This window comes from Phyllobates terribilis, unplaced genomic scaffold (assembly GCF_046119375.1).
Source record: "Phyllobates terribilis strain yellow unplaced genomic scaffold, ASM4611937v1 Scaffold_8__6_contigs__length_399053987, whole genome shotgun sequence".
NCBI classification, from domain to species: domain Eukaryota; kingdom Metazoa; phylum Chordata; class Amphibia; order Anura; family Dendrobatidae; genus Phyllobates; species Phyllobates terribilis.
Window position 1 is genome coordinate 189596576 of NW_027362768.1, and position 19661 is coordinate 189616236.

Here is a 19661-nt window from a genome sequence, read left to right on the forward strand (position 1 = left end):
TATAGACAGAAAGCTGCAAATCAGTGATGTGGGCGGGGCTATAGACAGAAAGCTTCAAATCAGTGATGTGGGCGGGGCTATAGACAGCTCAACATTCCAAGCTGTTACATCTGTAACAAAGAAAACAGTGATGTATCACAACTATTGCACCCAGTAAACTGACACCTTGCTGGAATCAGGCTCTCGGCCCCTACATCATCCTGCTGTAAGATTACAAATCAGAAACTATCTGACAGATTCGCTTTAAGCACAGCCGTACATATTAGACAGGCGATCCTGACATTTTTAGTTTAACTTCACTTCGAGTTTGGTAAAAACTTATGTGATTCTTCCAGAGCAGAGTGAAAAAAGATTTGGTAGTTGGAAAATGCACGAACAATATGGAGAGCATTGGTGCACAGACATGGCAGAAGAAGGTATCCAGCAAAATAGAGAACATAAAGCTGACAATTAGAGATGAGCGAATTTTTTGTTTTTTCAGTGTTTTATAGCTTTCTACCCCCTATCTCTATTGCTGATCAGTAAGATGTGACGTCCTCTCACTATCCAGATTCACTCTAAATTGGCTGCTACATTCCTTGCCTTGGCTTTTATACAGGCTATAATAATCCTTCCTGATTGGCTGTGCTAGACAACATGATATGATAACTGCAAAGCATTATGGGGAAGCCTGCGTGGCTGCACCCAAGGTCATGTGACTGACTGATGCAATATTCTGCAACGTGTAAATGGTCAATTTTTACAATTCGCATAAAGTAAATCACAAATTGTTCAAAATCACTGGACCCTGCAAATTCTTAAAAATGTGACACAGATTTGATCTCTACTGCCAATAGATCTGTCCACACATGAAACAATAGAAGAAAAATGCTCCCATTGTCTAAGTAAGGTTTTCCCCCGAAACAAGAAAAGATCAAAGGTCAAGGTCATTCGAATGATTCTAATTGGTTCTAATTTATGCAATTTTAGTCATCTAAAAACGGAAAAAAATACAGATTTAATCCAAACATAATCAAGTTTTTACATCTCTTTTTTCTAAAAGTAAATGTGTTATAATAAGATCTTGCTTTATTCCCCAGAAACGGCGCCACTTTAGTCAACAGGATGAGCCCGGTATTGCAGCTTATATGGTTGCAATCTGAGACATAGCTCATATGTAAAAGTAGCAACTCTTCTATATTCAAAAGAAAAACCGTCTATTCTGAGATCGGATAGCTGGACACATGACCAGGACAGTGCAAGTTTAGGGAGAGACCGGCACCTTTGTACCAGCTCTAGTCTGCGCTGCATTGTCTTTGGAGACTTGGGACTTGCACAGGAAAAGTTGGGTCCAAACTAAATTATGGCTTCACTTTCTATAGGTGTAGAGGAAATCTTTATGGGATAGAAGATCTTCTTTTCTAAGTAACATCACAAAAAAGGAAAGTTTCTTCAAATCTCCAAGTCAAAGTAGACGATCAACCCAAGTCTGATCTCCAAGTCTTCATGGCCAATAGGACAACAAAGACGTTTATCTCTGGAACGACGGCAGTTTTCCCATCCATTTTACCCCACGGATACAAACATTCCTCCTTACCTGTAATGAGTCCTTCCTGAAAACTGTTTCCATAAGTTCACAATATTTTCATAGTTTAACAATCGCAAAAGTTTCACCAACTCCACAAACTTCTCTGGCGACATCTTAGATAATGGTCCTACGTCGTGCTGTACCAGATGGTGCAGAAGATCGTTAATCTGTCAGGGAGAAGGAAAACTAGTATAATATATCCTAAAGTCATACATACAGGCAGTACGATGGCGGCCGCTGATGGATGTAATCTTCATGACCGTGGGTGACCAATAGTAGGCGCAACTGATACAAATATATGCACATAGCCTAGGAGATAAGCGGCCACAGAGGATTCCCCTAAAAACGCATGTAATGGGCAAAACCAAAGCATCATCGAAAAATAATAAAATATCTAGTCTTTAATTAATAAATTCTAAAATGTTAAAATGTGACGCACAGAAAAAATGGCAACAACGCAGCAGAAGGGGATTCCTGTGGTCAGTATAAAGGGGGCTCCCCGCTGGGATGCCAGCACTGCAGCAGAAGGGGATTCCTGTGGTCAGTATAAAGGGGGCTCCCCGCTGGGATGCCAGCACTGCAGCAGAAGGGGATCCCTGTGGTCAGTATAAAGGGGGCTCCCCGCTGGGATGCCGGCACTGCAGCAGAAGGAGATTCCTGTGGTCAATATAAAGGGGGCTCCCCGCTGGGATGCCAGCACTGCAGCAGAAGGGGATCCCTGTGGTCAGTATAAAGGGGGCTCCCCGCTGGAATGCCGGTACTGCAGCAGAAGGGGATACCTGTGGTCAGTGTAAAGGGGGCTCACCGCTGGGATGCCGGCACTGCAGCAGAAGGGGATTCCTGTGGTCAGTGTAAAGGGGGCTCCCCGCTGGGATGCCAGCACTGCAGCAGAAGGGGATTCCTGTGGTAAGTATAAAGGGGGCTCCCCGCTGGGATGCCGGCACTGCAGCAGAAGGGGATTCCTGTGGTCAGTGTAAAGGGGGCTCCCCGCTGGGATGCCAGCACTGCAGCAGAAGGGGATTCCTGTGGTCAGTGTAAAGGGGGCTCACCACTGGGATGCCGGCACTGCAGCAGAAGGGGATTCCTGTGGTCAATATAAAGGGGGCTCCCCGCTGGGATGCCGGCACTGCAGCAGAAGGGGATTCCTGTGGTCAGTATAAAGGGGGCTCACCGCTGGGATGCCGGCACTGCAGCAGAAGGGGATTCCTGTGGTCAGTATAAAGGGGGCTCACCGCTGGGATGCTGGCTCCGCGGCAGAAGGGGATCCCTGTGGTCAGTATAAAGGGGGCTCACCGCTGGGATGCCGGCACTGCAGCAGAAGGGGATTCCTGTGGTCAGTGTAAAGGGGGCTCACCGCTGGGATGCCGGCACTGCAGCAGAAGGGGATTCCTGTGGTCAGTGTAAAGGGGGCTCACCGCTGGGATGCCGGCACTGCAGCAGAAGGGGATTCCTGTGGTCAATATAAAGGGGGCTCCCCGCTGGGATGCCAGCACTGCAGCAGAAGGGGATCCCTGTGGTCAGTATAAAGGGGGCTCCCCGCTGGAATGCCGGTACTGCAGCAGAAGGGGATACCTGTGGTCAGTGTAAAGGGGGCTCACCGCTGGGATGCCGGCACTGCAGCAGAAGGGGATTCCTGTGGTCAGTGTAAAGGGGGCTCCCCGCTGGGATGCCAGCACTGCAGCAGAAGGGGATTCCTGTGGTAAGTATAAAGGGGGCTCCCCGCTGGGATGCCGGCACTGCAGCAGAAGGGGATTCCTGTGGTCAGTGTAAAGGGGGCTCCCCGCTGGGATGCCAGCACTGCAGCAGAAGGGGATTCCTGTGGTCAGTGTAAAGGGGGCTCACCGCTGGGATGCCGGCACTGCAGCAGAAGGGGATTCCTGTGGTTAATATAAAGGGGGCTCCCCGCTGGGATGCCAGCACTGCAGCAGAAGGGGATTCCTGTGGTCAGTATAAAGGGGGCTCACCACTGGGATGCCGGCACTGCAGCAGAAGGGGATTCCTGTGGTCAGTATAAAGGGGGCTCACCGCTGGGATGCTGGCTCCGCGGCAGAAGGGGATCCCTGTGGTCAGTATAAAGGGGGCTCACCGCTGGGATGCCGGCACTGCAGCAGAAGGGGATTCCTGTGGTCAGTGTAAAGGGGGCTCACCGCTGGGATGCCGGCACTGCAGCAGAAGGGGATTCCTGTGGTCAGTGTAAAGGGGGCTCACCGCTGGGATGCCGGCACTGCAGCAGAAGGGGATTCCTGTGGTCAGTGTAAAGGGGGCTCACCGCTGGGATGCCAGCACTGCAGCAGAAGGGGATTCCTGTGGTCAGTGTAAAGGGGGCTCCCCGCTGGGATGCCAGCACTGCAGCAGAAGGGGATTCCTGTGGTAAGTATAAAGGGGGCTCCCCGCTGGGATGCCGGCACTGCAGCAGAAGGGGATTCCTGTGGTCAGTGTAAAGGGGGCTCACCGCTGGGATGCCGGCACTGCAGCAGAAGGGGATTCCTGTGGTCAATATAAAGGGGGCTCCCCGATGGGATGCCGGCACTGCAGCAGAAGGGGATTCCTGTGGTCAGTATAAAGGGGGCTCACAGCTGGGATGCCGGCACTGCAGCAGAAGGGGATTCCTGTGATCAGTATAAAGGGGGCTCACCGCTGGGATGCTGGCTCCGCGGCAGAAGGGGATCCCTGTGGTCAGTATAAAGGGGGCTCACCGCTGGGATGCCGGCACTGCAGCAGAAGGGGATTCCTGTGGTCAGTATAAAGGGGGCTCACCGCTGGGGTGTCGGCACTGCAGCAGAAGGGGATTCCTGTGGTCAGTATAAAGGGGGCTCCATGCTGGGATGCCGTCACTGCAGCAGAAGTGGATTTCTGCGGTCAGTATAAAGGGGGCTCCCTGCTGGGATGCTGGCAGGGCAGCAGAAGGGGATCCCTGTGGTCAGTATAAAGGGGGCTCCTTGCTGGGATGCCGGCAGGGCAGCAGAAGGGGATCCCTGTGGTCAGTATAAAGGGGCTCCCCGCTGGGATGCCGGCACTGCAGCATGGCTGGTGACACCTCGGACTTTTTATGAATAGGATTTGGCCATCAGAGATTGGTATTTATTACCCGTGTACCAAGAATACATGTAACTCTCTTGGGTTTTCCCAGTTCGCTGGATCATTAGTGTTACTGTGGATTCAGGTTGATAGATTTGTGGGCGATATGTTTCCAGTATTTGATCATTATTGTATTAATCATTTTTTGCACATAAATGACCATAATGTTGGGGCTACACAGCGACTTTGGCTGTGATCTCTGTCGTGTGACCAAAGTCCGCCAGGTGTCGCTTCTACATCGCAGAGTAATACAAGTGAACGTGACCCCGAGGGAACGCGACCGCAACCAGCTTGGTGCAAAAAATCTGACGCAGTTGGACTTTTTGGGACTTGTTTGCTTTAGTCACAGCGTCCTCAGGGTCGTATTCACTTGTATTGCATTGTGATATAGCAGCGACACCTGGCGGACTTTTGGGTCAATGTGGCCGTGTAGCCGCAGCCTAAATGTCTGTATCATAATAAATGATTCTTGCATACGGCACTTTATAAAGTTCTCACCTTATTTGCATTTCTTTGCCCTGTATATACAGTACACCCCCTCTGCTTTATGTTCTTTTTTAGATTTAATTAACAAAACATGTAATATTTTTTATTTTCGGATGGTTCTTTGTCTTTGTTTGCAGGGTCTATTCTTGATTTATCTGCCAGGACTTCTATAGGTTCTGATACCTTATATTTGTGCACAGTTTTATTATTTGTACATTATTTATTTACATCCTCAACGATCAGCGACACAATTGAGATCGGTCGGGCTCCTGTGCACGATGGGGCCCCTCTTGTTTTTTTTAAAAAGAAGCAAAATCATTAGTTCAGTTGTACTTTTCATAATACTTCAAAATAATAGAACATTTAATGCCAGAAGCAATGCAACAAACACAGTGCCCACATAATAGCGCCACACAGTAACAAAGTAATAATACTAATATAACACCTGGATGTAAATGAAAGATCGTCGACCCTTTTTGGGTGGAGATGGAAATTCCTAAATGGTTGAAGTCTCAGCATTTGCCCCGATGGCCGGTGAAGCCATTTAGTAAGAGTTAATCATTACCTTGATATAATTACATTGCGGTGCATTTACTGATTATTCTTCACAATTATAACAGCCACATCTCAGAACCCAGTGGAGCCGCAAGGACACTTTACACGGACGCCAATTATATCTATTTTATATGGAAGGAATCGCTTTCTAAAATGCTTAGTACGCGGCGATACAAAGCGGCGTCGGGATCTTGCGGTGGGCACGTACCTGGATCTCTGGGTTTTTTGTTCTTAACAAGTGAATAGGAGTTTGAATCAGTTTCCTCTCAAAGTGATAGCGCAGTGACTCTTTGGTAATATAGTCATTATTCTCCGGGGTCGAATGAATCTGCTCTTGAACTGCTTGTAACACAAGTCTCTGCCTGCGAACGGTAACAATGATATGAATCATGTACGGTATTATATGGGAATTTGTACACCTTGAATAAAACGAGCTGCTCGGCTGCACAGTGGTGGATTTGCTTCTTTGTCAGAGACTCTGTATTTTCCATTTAAGTATAGGTGTGCACTTTATTCTTCAGAGCTATCTGGGGCAGGATTTATCCAAAGAGAGATTTACGCAGAATTAATCTTCGATTTTGTTAAACTGGGTTAAAGTAAAGAATGGCCGCTTGGAGATTTCTTGCTTGAATTTATACTTTGCGGTTGGTCTACTCATCTTCTATTGATTTATGTTCAGCAAACTGCATAGTATTAAAGGGGTATTCCGATGTCAATGGCCAGAGGTGGACGGCGGCAGGTGCTTCCATAATCTGGTCCATTTCTGGTCACTGCATAGAGAAATGATAGCCTGCACACTAGAGATCTGCAGGACCCGTTGGTAGACCATGGCCACCGGATTGGAGCCCTGAGATCCTCCTCCTACCTGTGGCCATTCTATCGCCTCTGATATGATGTGGGCATGATGTAATCGTTGCGGTGTGACACGCGCATGACGTCGCGTTGGACCTTCTAATCAGCTATGGAGATGGGATTGCTGGAAGGTAGGAGAAGGTTGTTTGCAGCTATGGACTACCGACGTGGCCACTGGACCAGGATCCGGCACAATATTTTGCTTTGTACGTGGCATGGACACAGATCATATTGCTAAAATGGGGTCTCTGGAGAGAACCTGGGTTGATCCCATCTGCTTCATTTTTTGGTATCCATTTTCCACCTTCCCTATATTATCTGCACCAGGGGTGGACAACGACAGATGTGGTCCTCTGTGCCAGAACGATATATGGGCCCTTTGGAGTCCAATAGCTCCTCATATCACCTGCTTTAGAGGTAGAAATGGGCCCCCTTAACTGTAGGACCCCTGTGCGGCCGCAGAGGTTGCACAATGCTATGTCCACCCCTGATCTGCTCTGTAAGGGGCTCGGGGTAGGAAAACACCAAGCCCTTCTGTCCGACATGGACCGCACCATAATGGGCACCCGGTTTACTCAGTGGGTAACTCATAGTGATCTCCGTGGGGGAAATAAAGGTCCAAGCGCTGCTTCGACCGGTGACGACAGCAGATCCTTGGGGCTTGGAGCATCCAGACCGATGATGGTCAGATGACACCACAATGGCAGGCTCTTACCCTACACCTTGGGGTTGCAAAATGTCCCCCAAAAGCTGCAGATCTGGGGATCATCATTACCAGGTGTAGCAGACTACAGACCATACCTCGCTTCCAGCACCAAGGAGCCCTCGATTTCGTTAAATGGTGTGAACTGGTGGACTTCTCGCACCTCAGCCTCCAGTAAACGGCCTCCCATCTCCGTCCCCTTCACCTTATAATTATAGGTGGCTGCCGCTCGGGAATTTTTGTTTCTCTTAAGGAAAAAGGTGAAAACACAAATGTCAAAAAAAAAAAAATAACCAAAAGCAGAAAACAAAACATGAAAAATGTTACATGGAAGTAGCTGGATCCTACCTGCGTACAGCCGGGACAAGGGCGGAAATAAGCGTCGCCGACCACCATCCGCTCCCGCTGCTCGCAGTCGTTCAGGTCGCAGGATTTGGTAATGAGCAGCTGGTTCGCTCTTTCGTCTTCTTGGATCAAGTAGTTGTTATAACAAAAGCCTCCGATGCCGTTCTGCCAGAGGAAAGAATAAATGACATCAAGTTCACAGCGATACTAGAAAAGTCCTGCAAAGATGTCATCTGTATGGCGTCCCCTCAACCATCAACATGCGGGGGCCGGAGGAATCAGCGTCCAGATATTACAGCAAGATTCATTGGTTAATTAGAGATTGACACATTGTATGAATTCATAAAATATCCCATTGTTCAAATCAAGTTTTGGTGTTCAACGTATTTTTACGTTTTTTTTTTGGTTTTCATTATTTTCCTTATCAGTATGTATATTGTAAAAAATGCTGAAATATTGCAGTTTTCACCCCGACAACTAAGTCTCATAATAAACTAACAGGTCTTGTTCCGTAGAGATCACTTCTTATCACAGATTTCATTATCATCACAGGCAAGATAACAATCGCAGGTAATAAGGTCCATTATTCACAATAGGTGATGTCACAGCTCACCTCCTCCCCCTCCTGTACAATGACTGATAACACCTCTATATACAGTAGATAACAGAGGATCCACCATTCACAATAGGTGATGTCACAGCTCACCTCCTCCTCCTGTACAATGACTGATAACACCTCTATATACAGCTGATAACACAGGATCCACCATTCACAATAGGTGATGTCACAGCTCACCTCCTCCTCCTGTACAATGACTGATAACACCTCTATATACAGTAGATAACACAGGATCCACCATTCACAATAGGTGATGTTACAGCTCACCTCCTCCTCCTGTACAATGACTGATAACACCTCTATATACAGTAGATAACAGAGGATTCACCATTCACAATAGGTGATGTCACAGCTCACCTCCTCCTCCTGTACAATGACTGATGACTCCTCTATATACAGTAGATAATTCAGGATCCATCATTCACAATAAGTGATGTCACAGCTCACCTCCTCCTCCTGTGCAATGACTGAAAACACCTCTATATACAGTAGATAACACAGGATCCACCATTCACAATAGGTGATATTATGGCGCCCCTGCGGCTCCAGTTGCCACAGAGGTACTTCATCTCAGCCAGAGGTGTGGTGCCCCACTCTCAGGTAAGGAGGGAGCACTACCCGGGACCCACACACTCACATCCAACACTACACCACTTCATAACGGAAGGTCCAGATAGCTCCTAAGGGAGAGCACAGGACTGGTCCCTGTTAGGAAGGTGGAACTAAGTAGAGGAGGTGGGTGGAGGAAGTAGTTTAGTGGAGTACTGAACGAACAGTATAAAAGTAAGGGTGGACACATCTAGAAGGGGTCTGAGGAGTGAGTTCAGTGAGTGAGGACCGTGTGTAGTACGATCCTGATGGTGAGGGGCCCAGGAAGAGAGTAGGAGAGTGAGGAGAAGACCGGAGCAGTGAGAGGCTCCAGATATAGAGGGGATCCTAGGGGCACGGCGAGTGCGGGATGCCACCCGTGCGCCCGAGTTCACGCTGACATGGAGGGATCAAGGCCGCAGGAGGGGACCGGCCCCAGACTAGTGGAGTACTTTAAGGCTCAGCTAGCAAACTGGGTCCCGGTCGAGTGCTTCTAGTTATCTGAGAGTTGGCTGGATCACTTCCCCGGAGGACACAGGACAACGTGGGCAGTTATAATCTGGCAGTTGTAACCTGGAGCAACTTAATAACTGTGAGTAAATATTTGAAGACTGCACCCCGCTGTGTCCTTGACTTAATTGCTGCGTCACCTGCCTTGCACAACACCAACAACATCTACCTCATCAATCTCTTTATTCTGCCCTGGAGCTAAGCTCTGCCCGTGGAGAGCTGCACTATCTCTGCTGCGTCACCATCAGCTCCAGTGGATCTGCACCGCAGCGGCGGCCCCATATAGCCGTGCAAGGAGGAAGACCGGGGTGTAAGTACTTTCAGAGCAAGGGATCCGGAACTGCCGGGGCCGTGCCTCTGGTTGCAGGGGGAAGACAGACTGCGAGCTCAGGAGTCAGGTGACTGGGAAGCTGGGGGCGTGTCCAGAGAGAGAGCTGGGAGGTCAGGTGACCGAGAGACTGGTGGCGTGGGTAGAGAGAGGAAGAGACGAGGACGTTTGCGCGGGAAAGCGGAGCTGGGTCCTGCTCAGCAGAGCAGTGTGGGAGCAAGATCCGAGTGCAGTGGACCGGAGGAGTCAAGCCGACTAGAAAAGAGACGCAGGGTCTGTGGAGCCGAGCACGTGAGGTGCCGTGTTATGGACTAGGGGCTCAGCGGGTAAAACCGGAGACCACCCACTGCCGCCAGAAGACGGAGCATTGTTTGGGCGGGGAAGCCTGAAGAAATCTACACCGGCATCAGCTGGCAACTGCCTTGTGGAGGAAAAGAGTCAGCCAAGTTTAAAAACGGTCGTTTACAACCGGTTCGACTCTGCTATACAGTATCTAGTTAAACTGTGAACTGTCAGTAATAGACTTTTACCGGTTATTTCCCTTGTTTTTCCCCTGATACTCCCTGCGTGGAGATTTACCCTGTTATTATAAACTCCCCCTGTTTATTAACCCTGTATTGGCTGCTCTGTGTTTCTGTGTCACTGCATCTAAAGTACCTGTGTTACAGCCGCATATCACGGGTGGCGTCACAAACTTTATCCCCAAACACTTTATTTCCCCAATTGACTTTTCTTTATTGACCGCCCTGGGCCACGGACTGGGTCACTGCCACCGTGACTACCCCAAAAAGAACCGGCCTGGCTACCGAGTGCCCCACGGTCCCAGGGGGCGCATCAATATCACAGCTCACCTCCTCCCCCCTCCTGTACAATGACTGATAACACCTCTGTATACAGCAGATAACACAGGATCCATCATTCACAATAGGTGATGTCACAGCTCACCTCCTCCTCCTGTACAATGACTGATAACACCTCTATATACAGTAGATAACACAGGATCCATCATTCACAATAGGTGATGTCACAGCTCACCTCCTCCTCCTGTACAATGACTGTTAACACCTCTATATACAGTAGATATTATTACTATTCACAATAGGTGATGCTACAGCGCCCCCTACCCGGCTCATTGACCCCTGCACAGGTTGTATAGTATTCCCACAACCCTCTCCCATGCAAGTCAATGAGTCAGAGTTAGAGATGAGCCATGTAATTCGTGTGCGGGTCGGAGTCGTTACCTGGATTCACAAGTAGCGAGTTCTTCATGAAGAAGCAGCACCTTGTGTGTTAGAATAATACCAAATGTTACATACATTGTGACCACTGGGGAGGATTATAGTGGGCTCCGGTGTGCTGGAATCTGGGGGACCAATAGATCCCTCGGCCTATGAGAAATCACCGAATCACATCCAAATCCCAGCTGTAAAATAGTCACGTGACGGACAATGGAGCTGGTCGCACAACTCGTCGGAGATTTACTGTTAGAGAATAGTTGTGTATCCTTAGAATAACAATAAATGATACTTGTATTACACAATAAAGTCATTTAACCTTGATATAAACGTGAAGGTCATAGTTAAAAAAAAAACTACAATAAGAAAAAACAGATCAGAAATAGTAATAATAAACCCTAATAATGTCTGGAAAAGTGGGCGATTCAGTTTGGAAAGAGTTAAGAAACTTTCCAGCCAAGGTTATCAGTCTGATCTGACCCCCTGTGTCCCCGCAGAATACCGAATTCTTTATTGTTCATGAAAAATCAGCTCCAGCGGATCATCAGTGTGGACGGGATTGGAGAGTTTCGCCTAAGGCCTAGAAGCCAGAGCCCCTGGCAAGTGCAATTTCAATGGGGCAGTCATAACTGGGCCTCCCCCCGGGAATAAAGCACAGGATATCCTTGAACATTGGATAGAATATTGAGTCCCTTTTGTCTGAATTTCGAGACAACGTCAAGCTGTGGGCTGTTTGCTAATAAACTATTGATACAAAAAGTTCCAGTATCCGTAACTACATGCCCTGGTGTTACGGTACCAGATGGACCGGATCAGCACTGGACCCCTGGATATGCATTGAAAGAGCTGATCGTCTAAAAAGTGAGGATAAGGAGCTCCCCGAATGGACTCAGATTTGTTTCTGTTCCAATAAAGTCCTTTCACCTTCAATGAAACGTGAAAGTCAGTTAAAAAAAAAAAAAGCAAAGCAAAAAAAAACTGAAAAAAAAAAAAATGGAAACAAACGCTAATAATGTATAACAATTAATGCAGTTTAGAAATTCAAAAGTTAAAAAAACTTTAATTTTGTAAGTTCAAAAAAAAAAAAAAAATCAAACTTTGGACAAATGGTGAAACATCACAACTTTGGTCTGTGGATTTCTTCATCTGGGGAGATGGGACCACGGCGTGGAGAGGCAGGGAGCGGACGGGAAGGGATGTGGCTTCAGTAAAGAGATGTGACTACTATCAAAAATTGTTGGTGGATGTACAAGGAGTTCTGCAGGTGGTTCCTTCTCCCAAATGCTTGACTTGAAAAGTTGGATAATTTGCCCTTTTCAGTTTTACTCAGTCCTCCATGGAGAGCAGAGTGATTGGTGTACGGATGATCCGGTCCACTGGTCCATAGCAGAGCCGATCAGGAAAGGAGGAAACGCACTACAGAGCGGCACCCATGGGTGTGGGGTAGCACTGGGCAACCAAACGAATGATTGTCCACCAATTGTCCATACCTCCAACATCAATGGCCAAGTGTGAACACTTGTCTCCAGCACCTAGAAAATACTATGCATTCCCCTTAAAGTAGAGGTACAGATGGGTGACATGGCGCCTGTCGGAATCAGTCATGTCCTGCTGTTGAAGGCTACAGTCACTTGGCCTCTACTGGGAATGGTCTGGATGTGACATAATGGAGAGTAACGTTGGTTAGTGCCAAAGCAGGGGGCTTGGTGTGTAAGTCAACATAAGGAGTGGCATTTTGGAATAATGTCACCCCTTTAGTTTTGTGAGTTTCCCTCCTATAAGTAGAGACTGTGTCAAAGTTTCCCCAAAATTTATCTAACCTTAACTATAATGTCAGAAAAATTGGAGAAGAGCAGATGTGGAGCTGGAGGCTCCACCGGGTCGTCCAGTGCAGGTGAAGAGGCCACGCGGGCGGAGAGCGGCGCCTCCCCAAAATGTAGACAGTGAAGTCTGAGAGACGTTTACCGTAACGATTACTCCAATAAGCTGGAGCGTAGCTGCCTGATCTGGTCATCCTGCAGAAGCGCAGTGCTAGGTGCTAATACACACGGGTAAGATTTACATTCACATGAACTTATATTACAGGTTAAGTGCAGAAAAAAAAGAACCGAGGTATTTTTATATAGACCACTATATGTATATAATATGTTCACTATGCTGCACGGATTGTTACGATTATGGGAAAACCAGTTATGTCTTAGCTATTACCAATTTGTGACAAGTATTTAAAAAAGTTTATTCCAAAAATCCATTTATCGTAATTGGTTTTGTGCCGTTACATTTTAGTCAATATTTCAGCTTTACCGGCATATAGAAAAGTATCTGCATAGACACCAAAACATTATACCTGTAACTAAGTGAATACTGATCAAGTTTGTAGTAGAGAATATTCTCTCATACACAAAAGCGAAGCCTGTGGCTCACTGTTAATGTTTCTGCCTCCCATGCCATACGTCATGAATATGAATCGTAGCAGTAACTAACTACAAGAAGAAGATGAGCATTACATGATGGGAAGGAATCCTTCCTTAATGATGAGAATGTTCCCTCCCTTAATAATAGGAAGAAACCCTCCCTTAATAATGGGAAGGAACTCTTCCTTAATGATTAGAAGAAACCCTCCCTTAATAATAGGAAGAAACCCTCCCTTAATGATTAGAAGAAACCCTCCCTTAATGAGGGTAAGGAGCCCTCCCTTAATGAGGGTAAGGAGCCCTCCCTTAATGAGGGTAAGGAGCCCTCCCTTAATGATTAGAAGAAACCCTCCCTTAATGATGGGAAGGAACCCTCCCTTAATGATGGGAAGGAACCCTCCCTTAATGATTAGAAGGAACCTTCCCTTAATAATGGGAAGAAACCCTCCCTTAATAATGGGAAGAAACCCTCCCTTAATGATTAGAAGGAACCCTCCCTTAATAATGGGAAGAAACCCTCCCTTAATGATTAGAAGGAACCTTCCCTTAATAATGGGAAGAAACCCTCCCTTAATAATGGGAAGAAACCCTCCCTTAATGATTAGAAGAAACCCTCCCTTAATGATTAGAAGAAACCCTCTCTTAATGATGGGAAGGAACCCTCCCTTAATGATTAGAAGGAACCCTCCCTTAATAATGGGAAGGAGCCCTCCCTTAATGTGCTTTATCATTGGAGGAAAATCTTCTTGGAAGATGAGAAAACACGACAGCGTCATTTGTGATAAAGAACACAGGACCCCAACTCAGCGGAGAGCAGCAAACCTCGTTCAGATCATCGCCCGTGACTCTCCGAACTGCGCCCCCTCCACCATGTCTGGACAGGTGATGTGTCTCATCCCCTATTCCCTTGGACCATGCAACACATTTGCCCAGTAAGCTGCCTGCATGTTACAATGATCGGCCTTGTGGGCAAGACACAAGTTTCTTTCTTCCAAGCTCCCAGTTGTCCATGACTACGAACACAATGTGGTTGCACAAATGAGTGTCCTCCCGTCCGCCATTCATCACACCGGATCAACGTTTCCGCTTTGATATCTGTCACCTGCATTTGTGCTACAATCTCTTTCTAATGGCACGGCGTCTTTGTAGCTTTTTGATTTCATTTGTTCACGTATTATATACTTCATTTACAATATCCCAACTCTATTCTGTTACTTTTAAGGACGAGAACACACGACGCTCCATTCAGCCGTCTCCGGCATATCTCATCGAGGCGTCCTTGTGAACTTTTCCATGCTTTTCTCCATCTTTTATTAGTGAGGGAACACAATGTTAGTGAGATCTGCACTTTGAGCCGAACACAAAGCCGTCTGTAAATGTAATTATGAAGAGGAGAGATTCACGCAGAATCTCAGTTTATACCTCTCTGCATAATGATATGTTGCTTGGATAATCGTTACTTGTTTCTGTCAACTCTTCAGACATAATCATCCAAATATTAGATTCATACACAAAAAGTTTTTTTTTCTGGCACACAAAGACCTCCCAAAATAAAGCAGCCTCCCATCACCATGGAAGTGTGGTTTACGTATGAGCATGATCCCCGTGGAGAGGTACAACCTGCTGGCAACTGTTGTAACCAATGGTGTCACCATCTCATTGCTAACAAGGTTTTCAGTTGCGTGAGAACGAACCTTTAGACAACATGGAAAGAAGTCGGAGTCTTATGAATCTGAAAGAGACTTTGTAGCATTTGGGAGCCATGTAGTAAATTTCTGTAAGCCGAGAAGAAGCAGATCTTGCCTAAAAGTGCAGGATCAAAGCGTCTGTACTGGAGATGGAAGGACAAGGAAAGTGTTTAACCATAAATCACTAGGTTAAGGCAAAGTGGCTTATTCCAACCTTCCCTGGCACCCAACAAAACGGGCATATGCCACAAGCCATTGCTAGCCAGTCACTAACAAAATGTCAGTATGTGTTCATTCTCAAGCCTATTTTCCAACCCTTTAACACCAACTACAAATGTATCCTTCTCCTTCCTCACCTTTCTTCTTGGCTTGACATATCCTGTAATAAATGGCCCGAAATGACCAACTTTGAAAAAAAAACAACAACATGATTTTGTGATACTCTATCAGGAGATACCTATGCTATAAGTGTCTATATGTGGCCATCCAGGGTTGTGATGTGAATTGCAGTGGGCTGAAAGTTTTGGTATCGTGTTGAAATAATGTATCCAAAATGTAGCATGAGAAATTAGCGTCCTTAATGAAATTTGGATGGAAACAACTAATCTATCTCATTGATCACTTTCCACCATATCTCTACATTGACTATGGAAGTTCATACATGGTCTGAGGACCAAGCGAGGTTCCAACAAAAGTTTTGGATACATATCTACCATGTGTGCCGCCATGTGCATTGGTAGATTGGTGTTTATCAGGTTTGAATAGACTATGATGTTTGTGTAGCACCCCGAGGACTTGGTCGCTACAGAGGTATTGCACCTCATCCAGAGGTGTGATATCCCACTCCCGCGTAAGGATGGAGTATGGATCAAGGCTCAGTAGGCTGCATACAGCACACACACACCCCATTTCCGGGGGACAGCTCAACGGTGCTCCCACTAGAAAGAAGTGCAGGCACGACCGACTATGTCCCTGGCTGGAGTGGGGAGGGGGGGTGGAACACCCAGTGCTGTAGGGGCAGATAGGGGTTGTTTCCTGAGCATAGGTAGGAGCCCATTGGTTGCTGGTCACCTGGGCTCATGGTCAGAATGAGGTATAAAAGGTGGGCACCATCTTAGAACAGTGTTCAGTCTGTGAGGAGGAGTTGAGAAGAGAGCTGACAGGGAGCAGCAGCTCAGGCTGAGTGCTGCTCCAGGGGCAGGCCTAGAGAAGAGGCCAGGGCCAGAGAGAGAGAGAGGAGAAGGGACAGTGGAAAGGAAAGGGAACAAGACCTGAACAGAAGTTGGTCACTGGTGGGGCACGAGCCGGAGGAAGGACGGAAAGGAGCTTTGAGACATACTCCAGAAAGACCTGGGAGTTGACCGAGTCCCCAGCCTGGTGGACGCAGCATGGCTCGGGTGGTCACTGCTTCGCGAGAGTGACCTGGAGAATACAAACTGTGAGTAAAGGACATTGGATTCCAACACGTTGTCTGTGACTTCTTGCTCCTCCGGCACTATTGGTATTGGGACTATCTGCACCATCACCCCCACCATCCACACTAACTGCCCTGGGGCTGCACTCTTCCCGTGGGGAGTCACACTACCTAAGCTGCTTACACCATCAGCCCCAGCAGTCTGCCTTGCAGCGGCGGTCCGCACTGACCGCAATCCACGGGTGGCGTAGTCGGACCACTATCATACTAATAAGACTGCCACTGATTTGACCACCCTGGGCACGGACCGGGTCAATGCCACGGAGACTACAACCCCCAGCGATCCGGCTCCGGGTATTCCCCCGCACACATGTGCACGCACGACACAGGCCCAGGGGGCGCGTCAACTTTGGCGTAGTCGTCAGGATTCAATTCAACCCATCACCAGCGGGTATTGCGTGCCTGAGAAGAAAAAGACGGTATTATTGAGGATTGACTGTATTGAAAATGGCGCCCGCCCCGGAAGAACGGCCGCCATAATGTGCGCGCCAAAAGACAACAGGGGGCCACCTCCCATCGTGGGCCAGGTCCCAGAATGGCGCCAAAGAAGGAGCCCGCCCCCACCAGCCATGAATGCGGCTGTGGAAATGTCCATCAGCGTGGGAGGGCTGCCCCTGAAACTGACTGTCACCAAGTTGCCCCAGGACCACCCCCAATGGGGGCGGGAAGTGAAGAAAACTGTGGAGTAGGGCGCGGTCTGGATGAGTCTAGACAGACTGCACCCGGAAATGGAGGAAGCGCCCAGCAGTACCAACACCTTGGTCCGGTGCCTGCTGCAGGCCGCACCGCCATACAGCCTGGTGGAGATCCTGGCGCAGCTCCCCAGAGACCCGGAGCGTGCGCAGGCTGCGCTGGAGGACTTGGACCGGAGGATGGTCCGGGCGCAGCAGAATGCGCTGGCCGAGTGGAGAAGAGAGATGGCCCGGCAGGCTGGAACCCGCCAGCAGGAGGCGCTACCCGCAACCTGGAGCACGCCTGCCTCCGAGGATGGTGCAGGAGGTACGAAGGCCGGAGACGCCGCCGCGGAGGGAGCCGCGAGGACTGAGGCAGGTAATGGGGACGTCACCACCCCAAGCCCAGCAGCTGCAAGCCTGCCCCAGCCTCCCGTCGCAGAGCCCGAAGCCCTACTCACCGCACCCGTTGCCGCGCCGCCACTGCTCCCAACTAGGCCTCAAGCGGCAGGAGCCGCGGCCACGCCCCGTTCCACGCCACGCCCCTCGACCCCGGGCGCAGAAAAAGAGGAAGTACCACCGGCCTGGTCGCAAGGCCTGGTGAACCCGGGCGCCGCTGCCCCTCCAGCGCCCTCTTCCTCAACAGTGGCCACCCCCAGGCCCGACCGGAAATTCCCCGGCCTGGTCGCAAGGCCGAGAGCCCCCGGGCGCTGCTCCCCGACCGAGGCCTGTGGTGCCACCCCTGGGCGCAGACCTCTTTGCGCAACATACCAGCCCGGACGGGCTGCCCTTCGTGTGGCCACTGGAGTACGTCAACCCCCGTCTCCGGAGAGAGCAACCCCTGCGTGAGCCTCTGATCCCGGCTCCGGAGCCCGCCAAAATCTCTCCGCCCCCGCTGGAGGACGCTCAATTTGCATGGGATCCCACCGGTGAGAATCTCATGGGGTTCACCCAGGAGACCGGGGCGGACGCAGCCCGGTGTGAGGAGAGCTGCCGTCAGCAGCTGGAGGTATTTGAGAGGGAACGGCGGGGGAGTCGGATCCGAGAGGAGCAGCTGCAAGCCCGGAGCGCGGAGCAGAAGCGCAGGGCCCGACAAGACCCCCGAGCCGCCCGCGGTCCCCGACTCACCGGGACAATAATAAAGTTCCAGCTGGAGCATGGCTGGGGCTTCGTCAGAGACCAGAGAACCCCCGGCGACGTCTTTGTCACCTGCAGGGACGTCGAGAGCCACCTGCCCGAGGGACACCGCGGATGCGATCTCTACCCGGGTGATGTGGTCACCTTCACCCGGCACAAGGGTGCCAAGGGACCGTACGCCCTCCATGTTCACCGGCTCACGGAGGAGGAGCTGCAGTACCACCAGTACGAGGAAAGCCAAGAGGACCCGGACGGGTCTGAAGACTACCCTCAGGAGGGAGCGCAAGGAGGACGTAGCTATTAAAAGAAAGCAGCGTGAGTAAAGAACTGTACATAGTTACCCGTTAGGGTACAAGGACTGTTTTTCTTTTGAACTGTTCCCGTTAATAAGTGTGGTCCCCGTTGGGATAGCTAAAAGACTGTTACCAGTTTCCAAGTTACCCCCTTCTTTACCAGGCTGAGGACTGTGAACAGCCATTCCCCTTTCCTACCGGCCGAGGACTGGGAACGGCCAATCCCTTGTAAATAGTTGCGCTTCTAAAAGCGCCCCCTACTGGTTTTATAAAAAGACTGCAACATCTACCTCAGAGCAAATTAAATGGACTGTTGCATCTTTGAGAGAAAGTGAACACCTGGTTGCCAGTTGTACAGCAGCCAGAAGTCAAGAATGTGTTTTCGAAGAATGTTTTACTTGCAAAAGTTTTATAATGTGTTTTATGGTAAAAGAGTTCCGGAAGTAATAACCAAAAGTGTTTCATCAGAGTGTTTCCCATCAAGGGAATTGTACTAGTGTGTCTGTTTCCTGATGTAAGCAGTTATTGAAAAAGTTTTTGCATACCCTGTGAATTGTTTTTGCTCTGTTCCAGCCCGAGGACGTGCTGTGCTTTACCAGGGGGGAATGTAGCGCCCCAAGTACTTGGTCGCTACAGAGGTATTGCACCTCAGCCAGAGGTGTGATATCCCACTCCCGGGTAAGGATGGAGTATGGATCAAGGCTCAGTAGGCTGCATACAGCACACACACCCCATTTCCGAGGGACAGCTCAACGGTGCTCCCACTAGAAAGAAGTGCAGGCACGACCGACTATGTCCCTGGCTGGAGTGGGGAGTGGGGTGGAATACCCAGTGCTGTAGGGGCAGATAGGGGTTGGTTCCTGAGCATAGGTAGGAGCCCATTGGTTGCTAGTCACCTTGGCTCATGGTCAGAATGAGGTATAAAAGGTGGGCACCATCTTAGAACAGTGTTCAGTCTGTGAGGAGGAGTTGAGAGGAGAGCTGACAGGGAGCAGCAGCTCAGGCTGAGTGCTGCTCCAGGGGCAGGCCTAGAGAAGAGGCCGGGGCCAGAGAGAGAGAGAGAGAGGAGAAGGAACAGTGGAAAGGAAAGGGAACAAGACCAGAACAGAAGTAACAAG

General features: G+C 49.1%; 1 protein-coding gene across 1 annotated transcript in view; it reads right to left on the reverse strand.

Moving 5' to 3' along the window:
- Positions 1–19661, reverse strand: part of LOC141157104 (vitellogenin-1-like) — a 164208-nt gene that overhangs the window by 126636 nt on the left and 17911 nt on the right. Inside the window, exons 5-8 of the mRNA XM_073643952.1 lie at positions 7590–7751; positions 7340–7488; positions 5895–6048; positions 1577–1734 (exon numbers count right to left, since the gene is read on the reverse strand). Coding sequence (XP_073500053.1) covers positions 1577–1734; positions 5895–6048; positions 7340–7488; positions 7590–7751 — 623 coding nt within the window. The remainder of the gene's footprint in view (positions 1–1576; positions 1735–5894; positions 6049–7339; positions 7489–7589; positions 7752–19661) is intronic.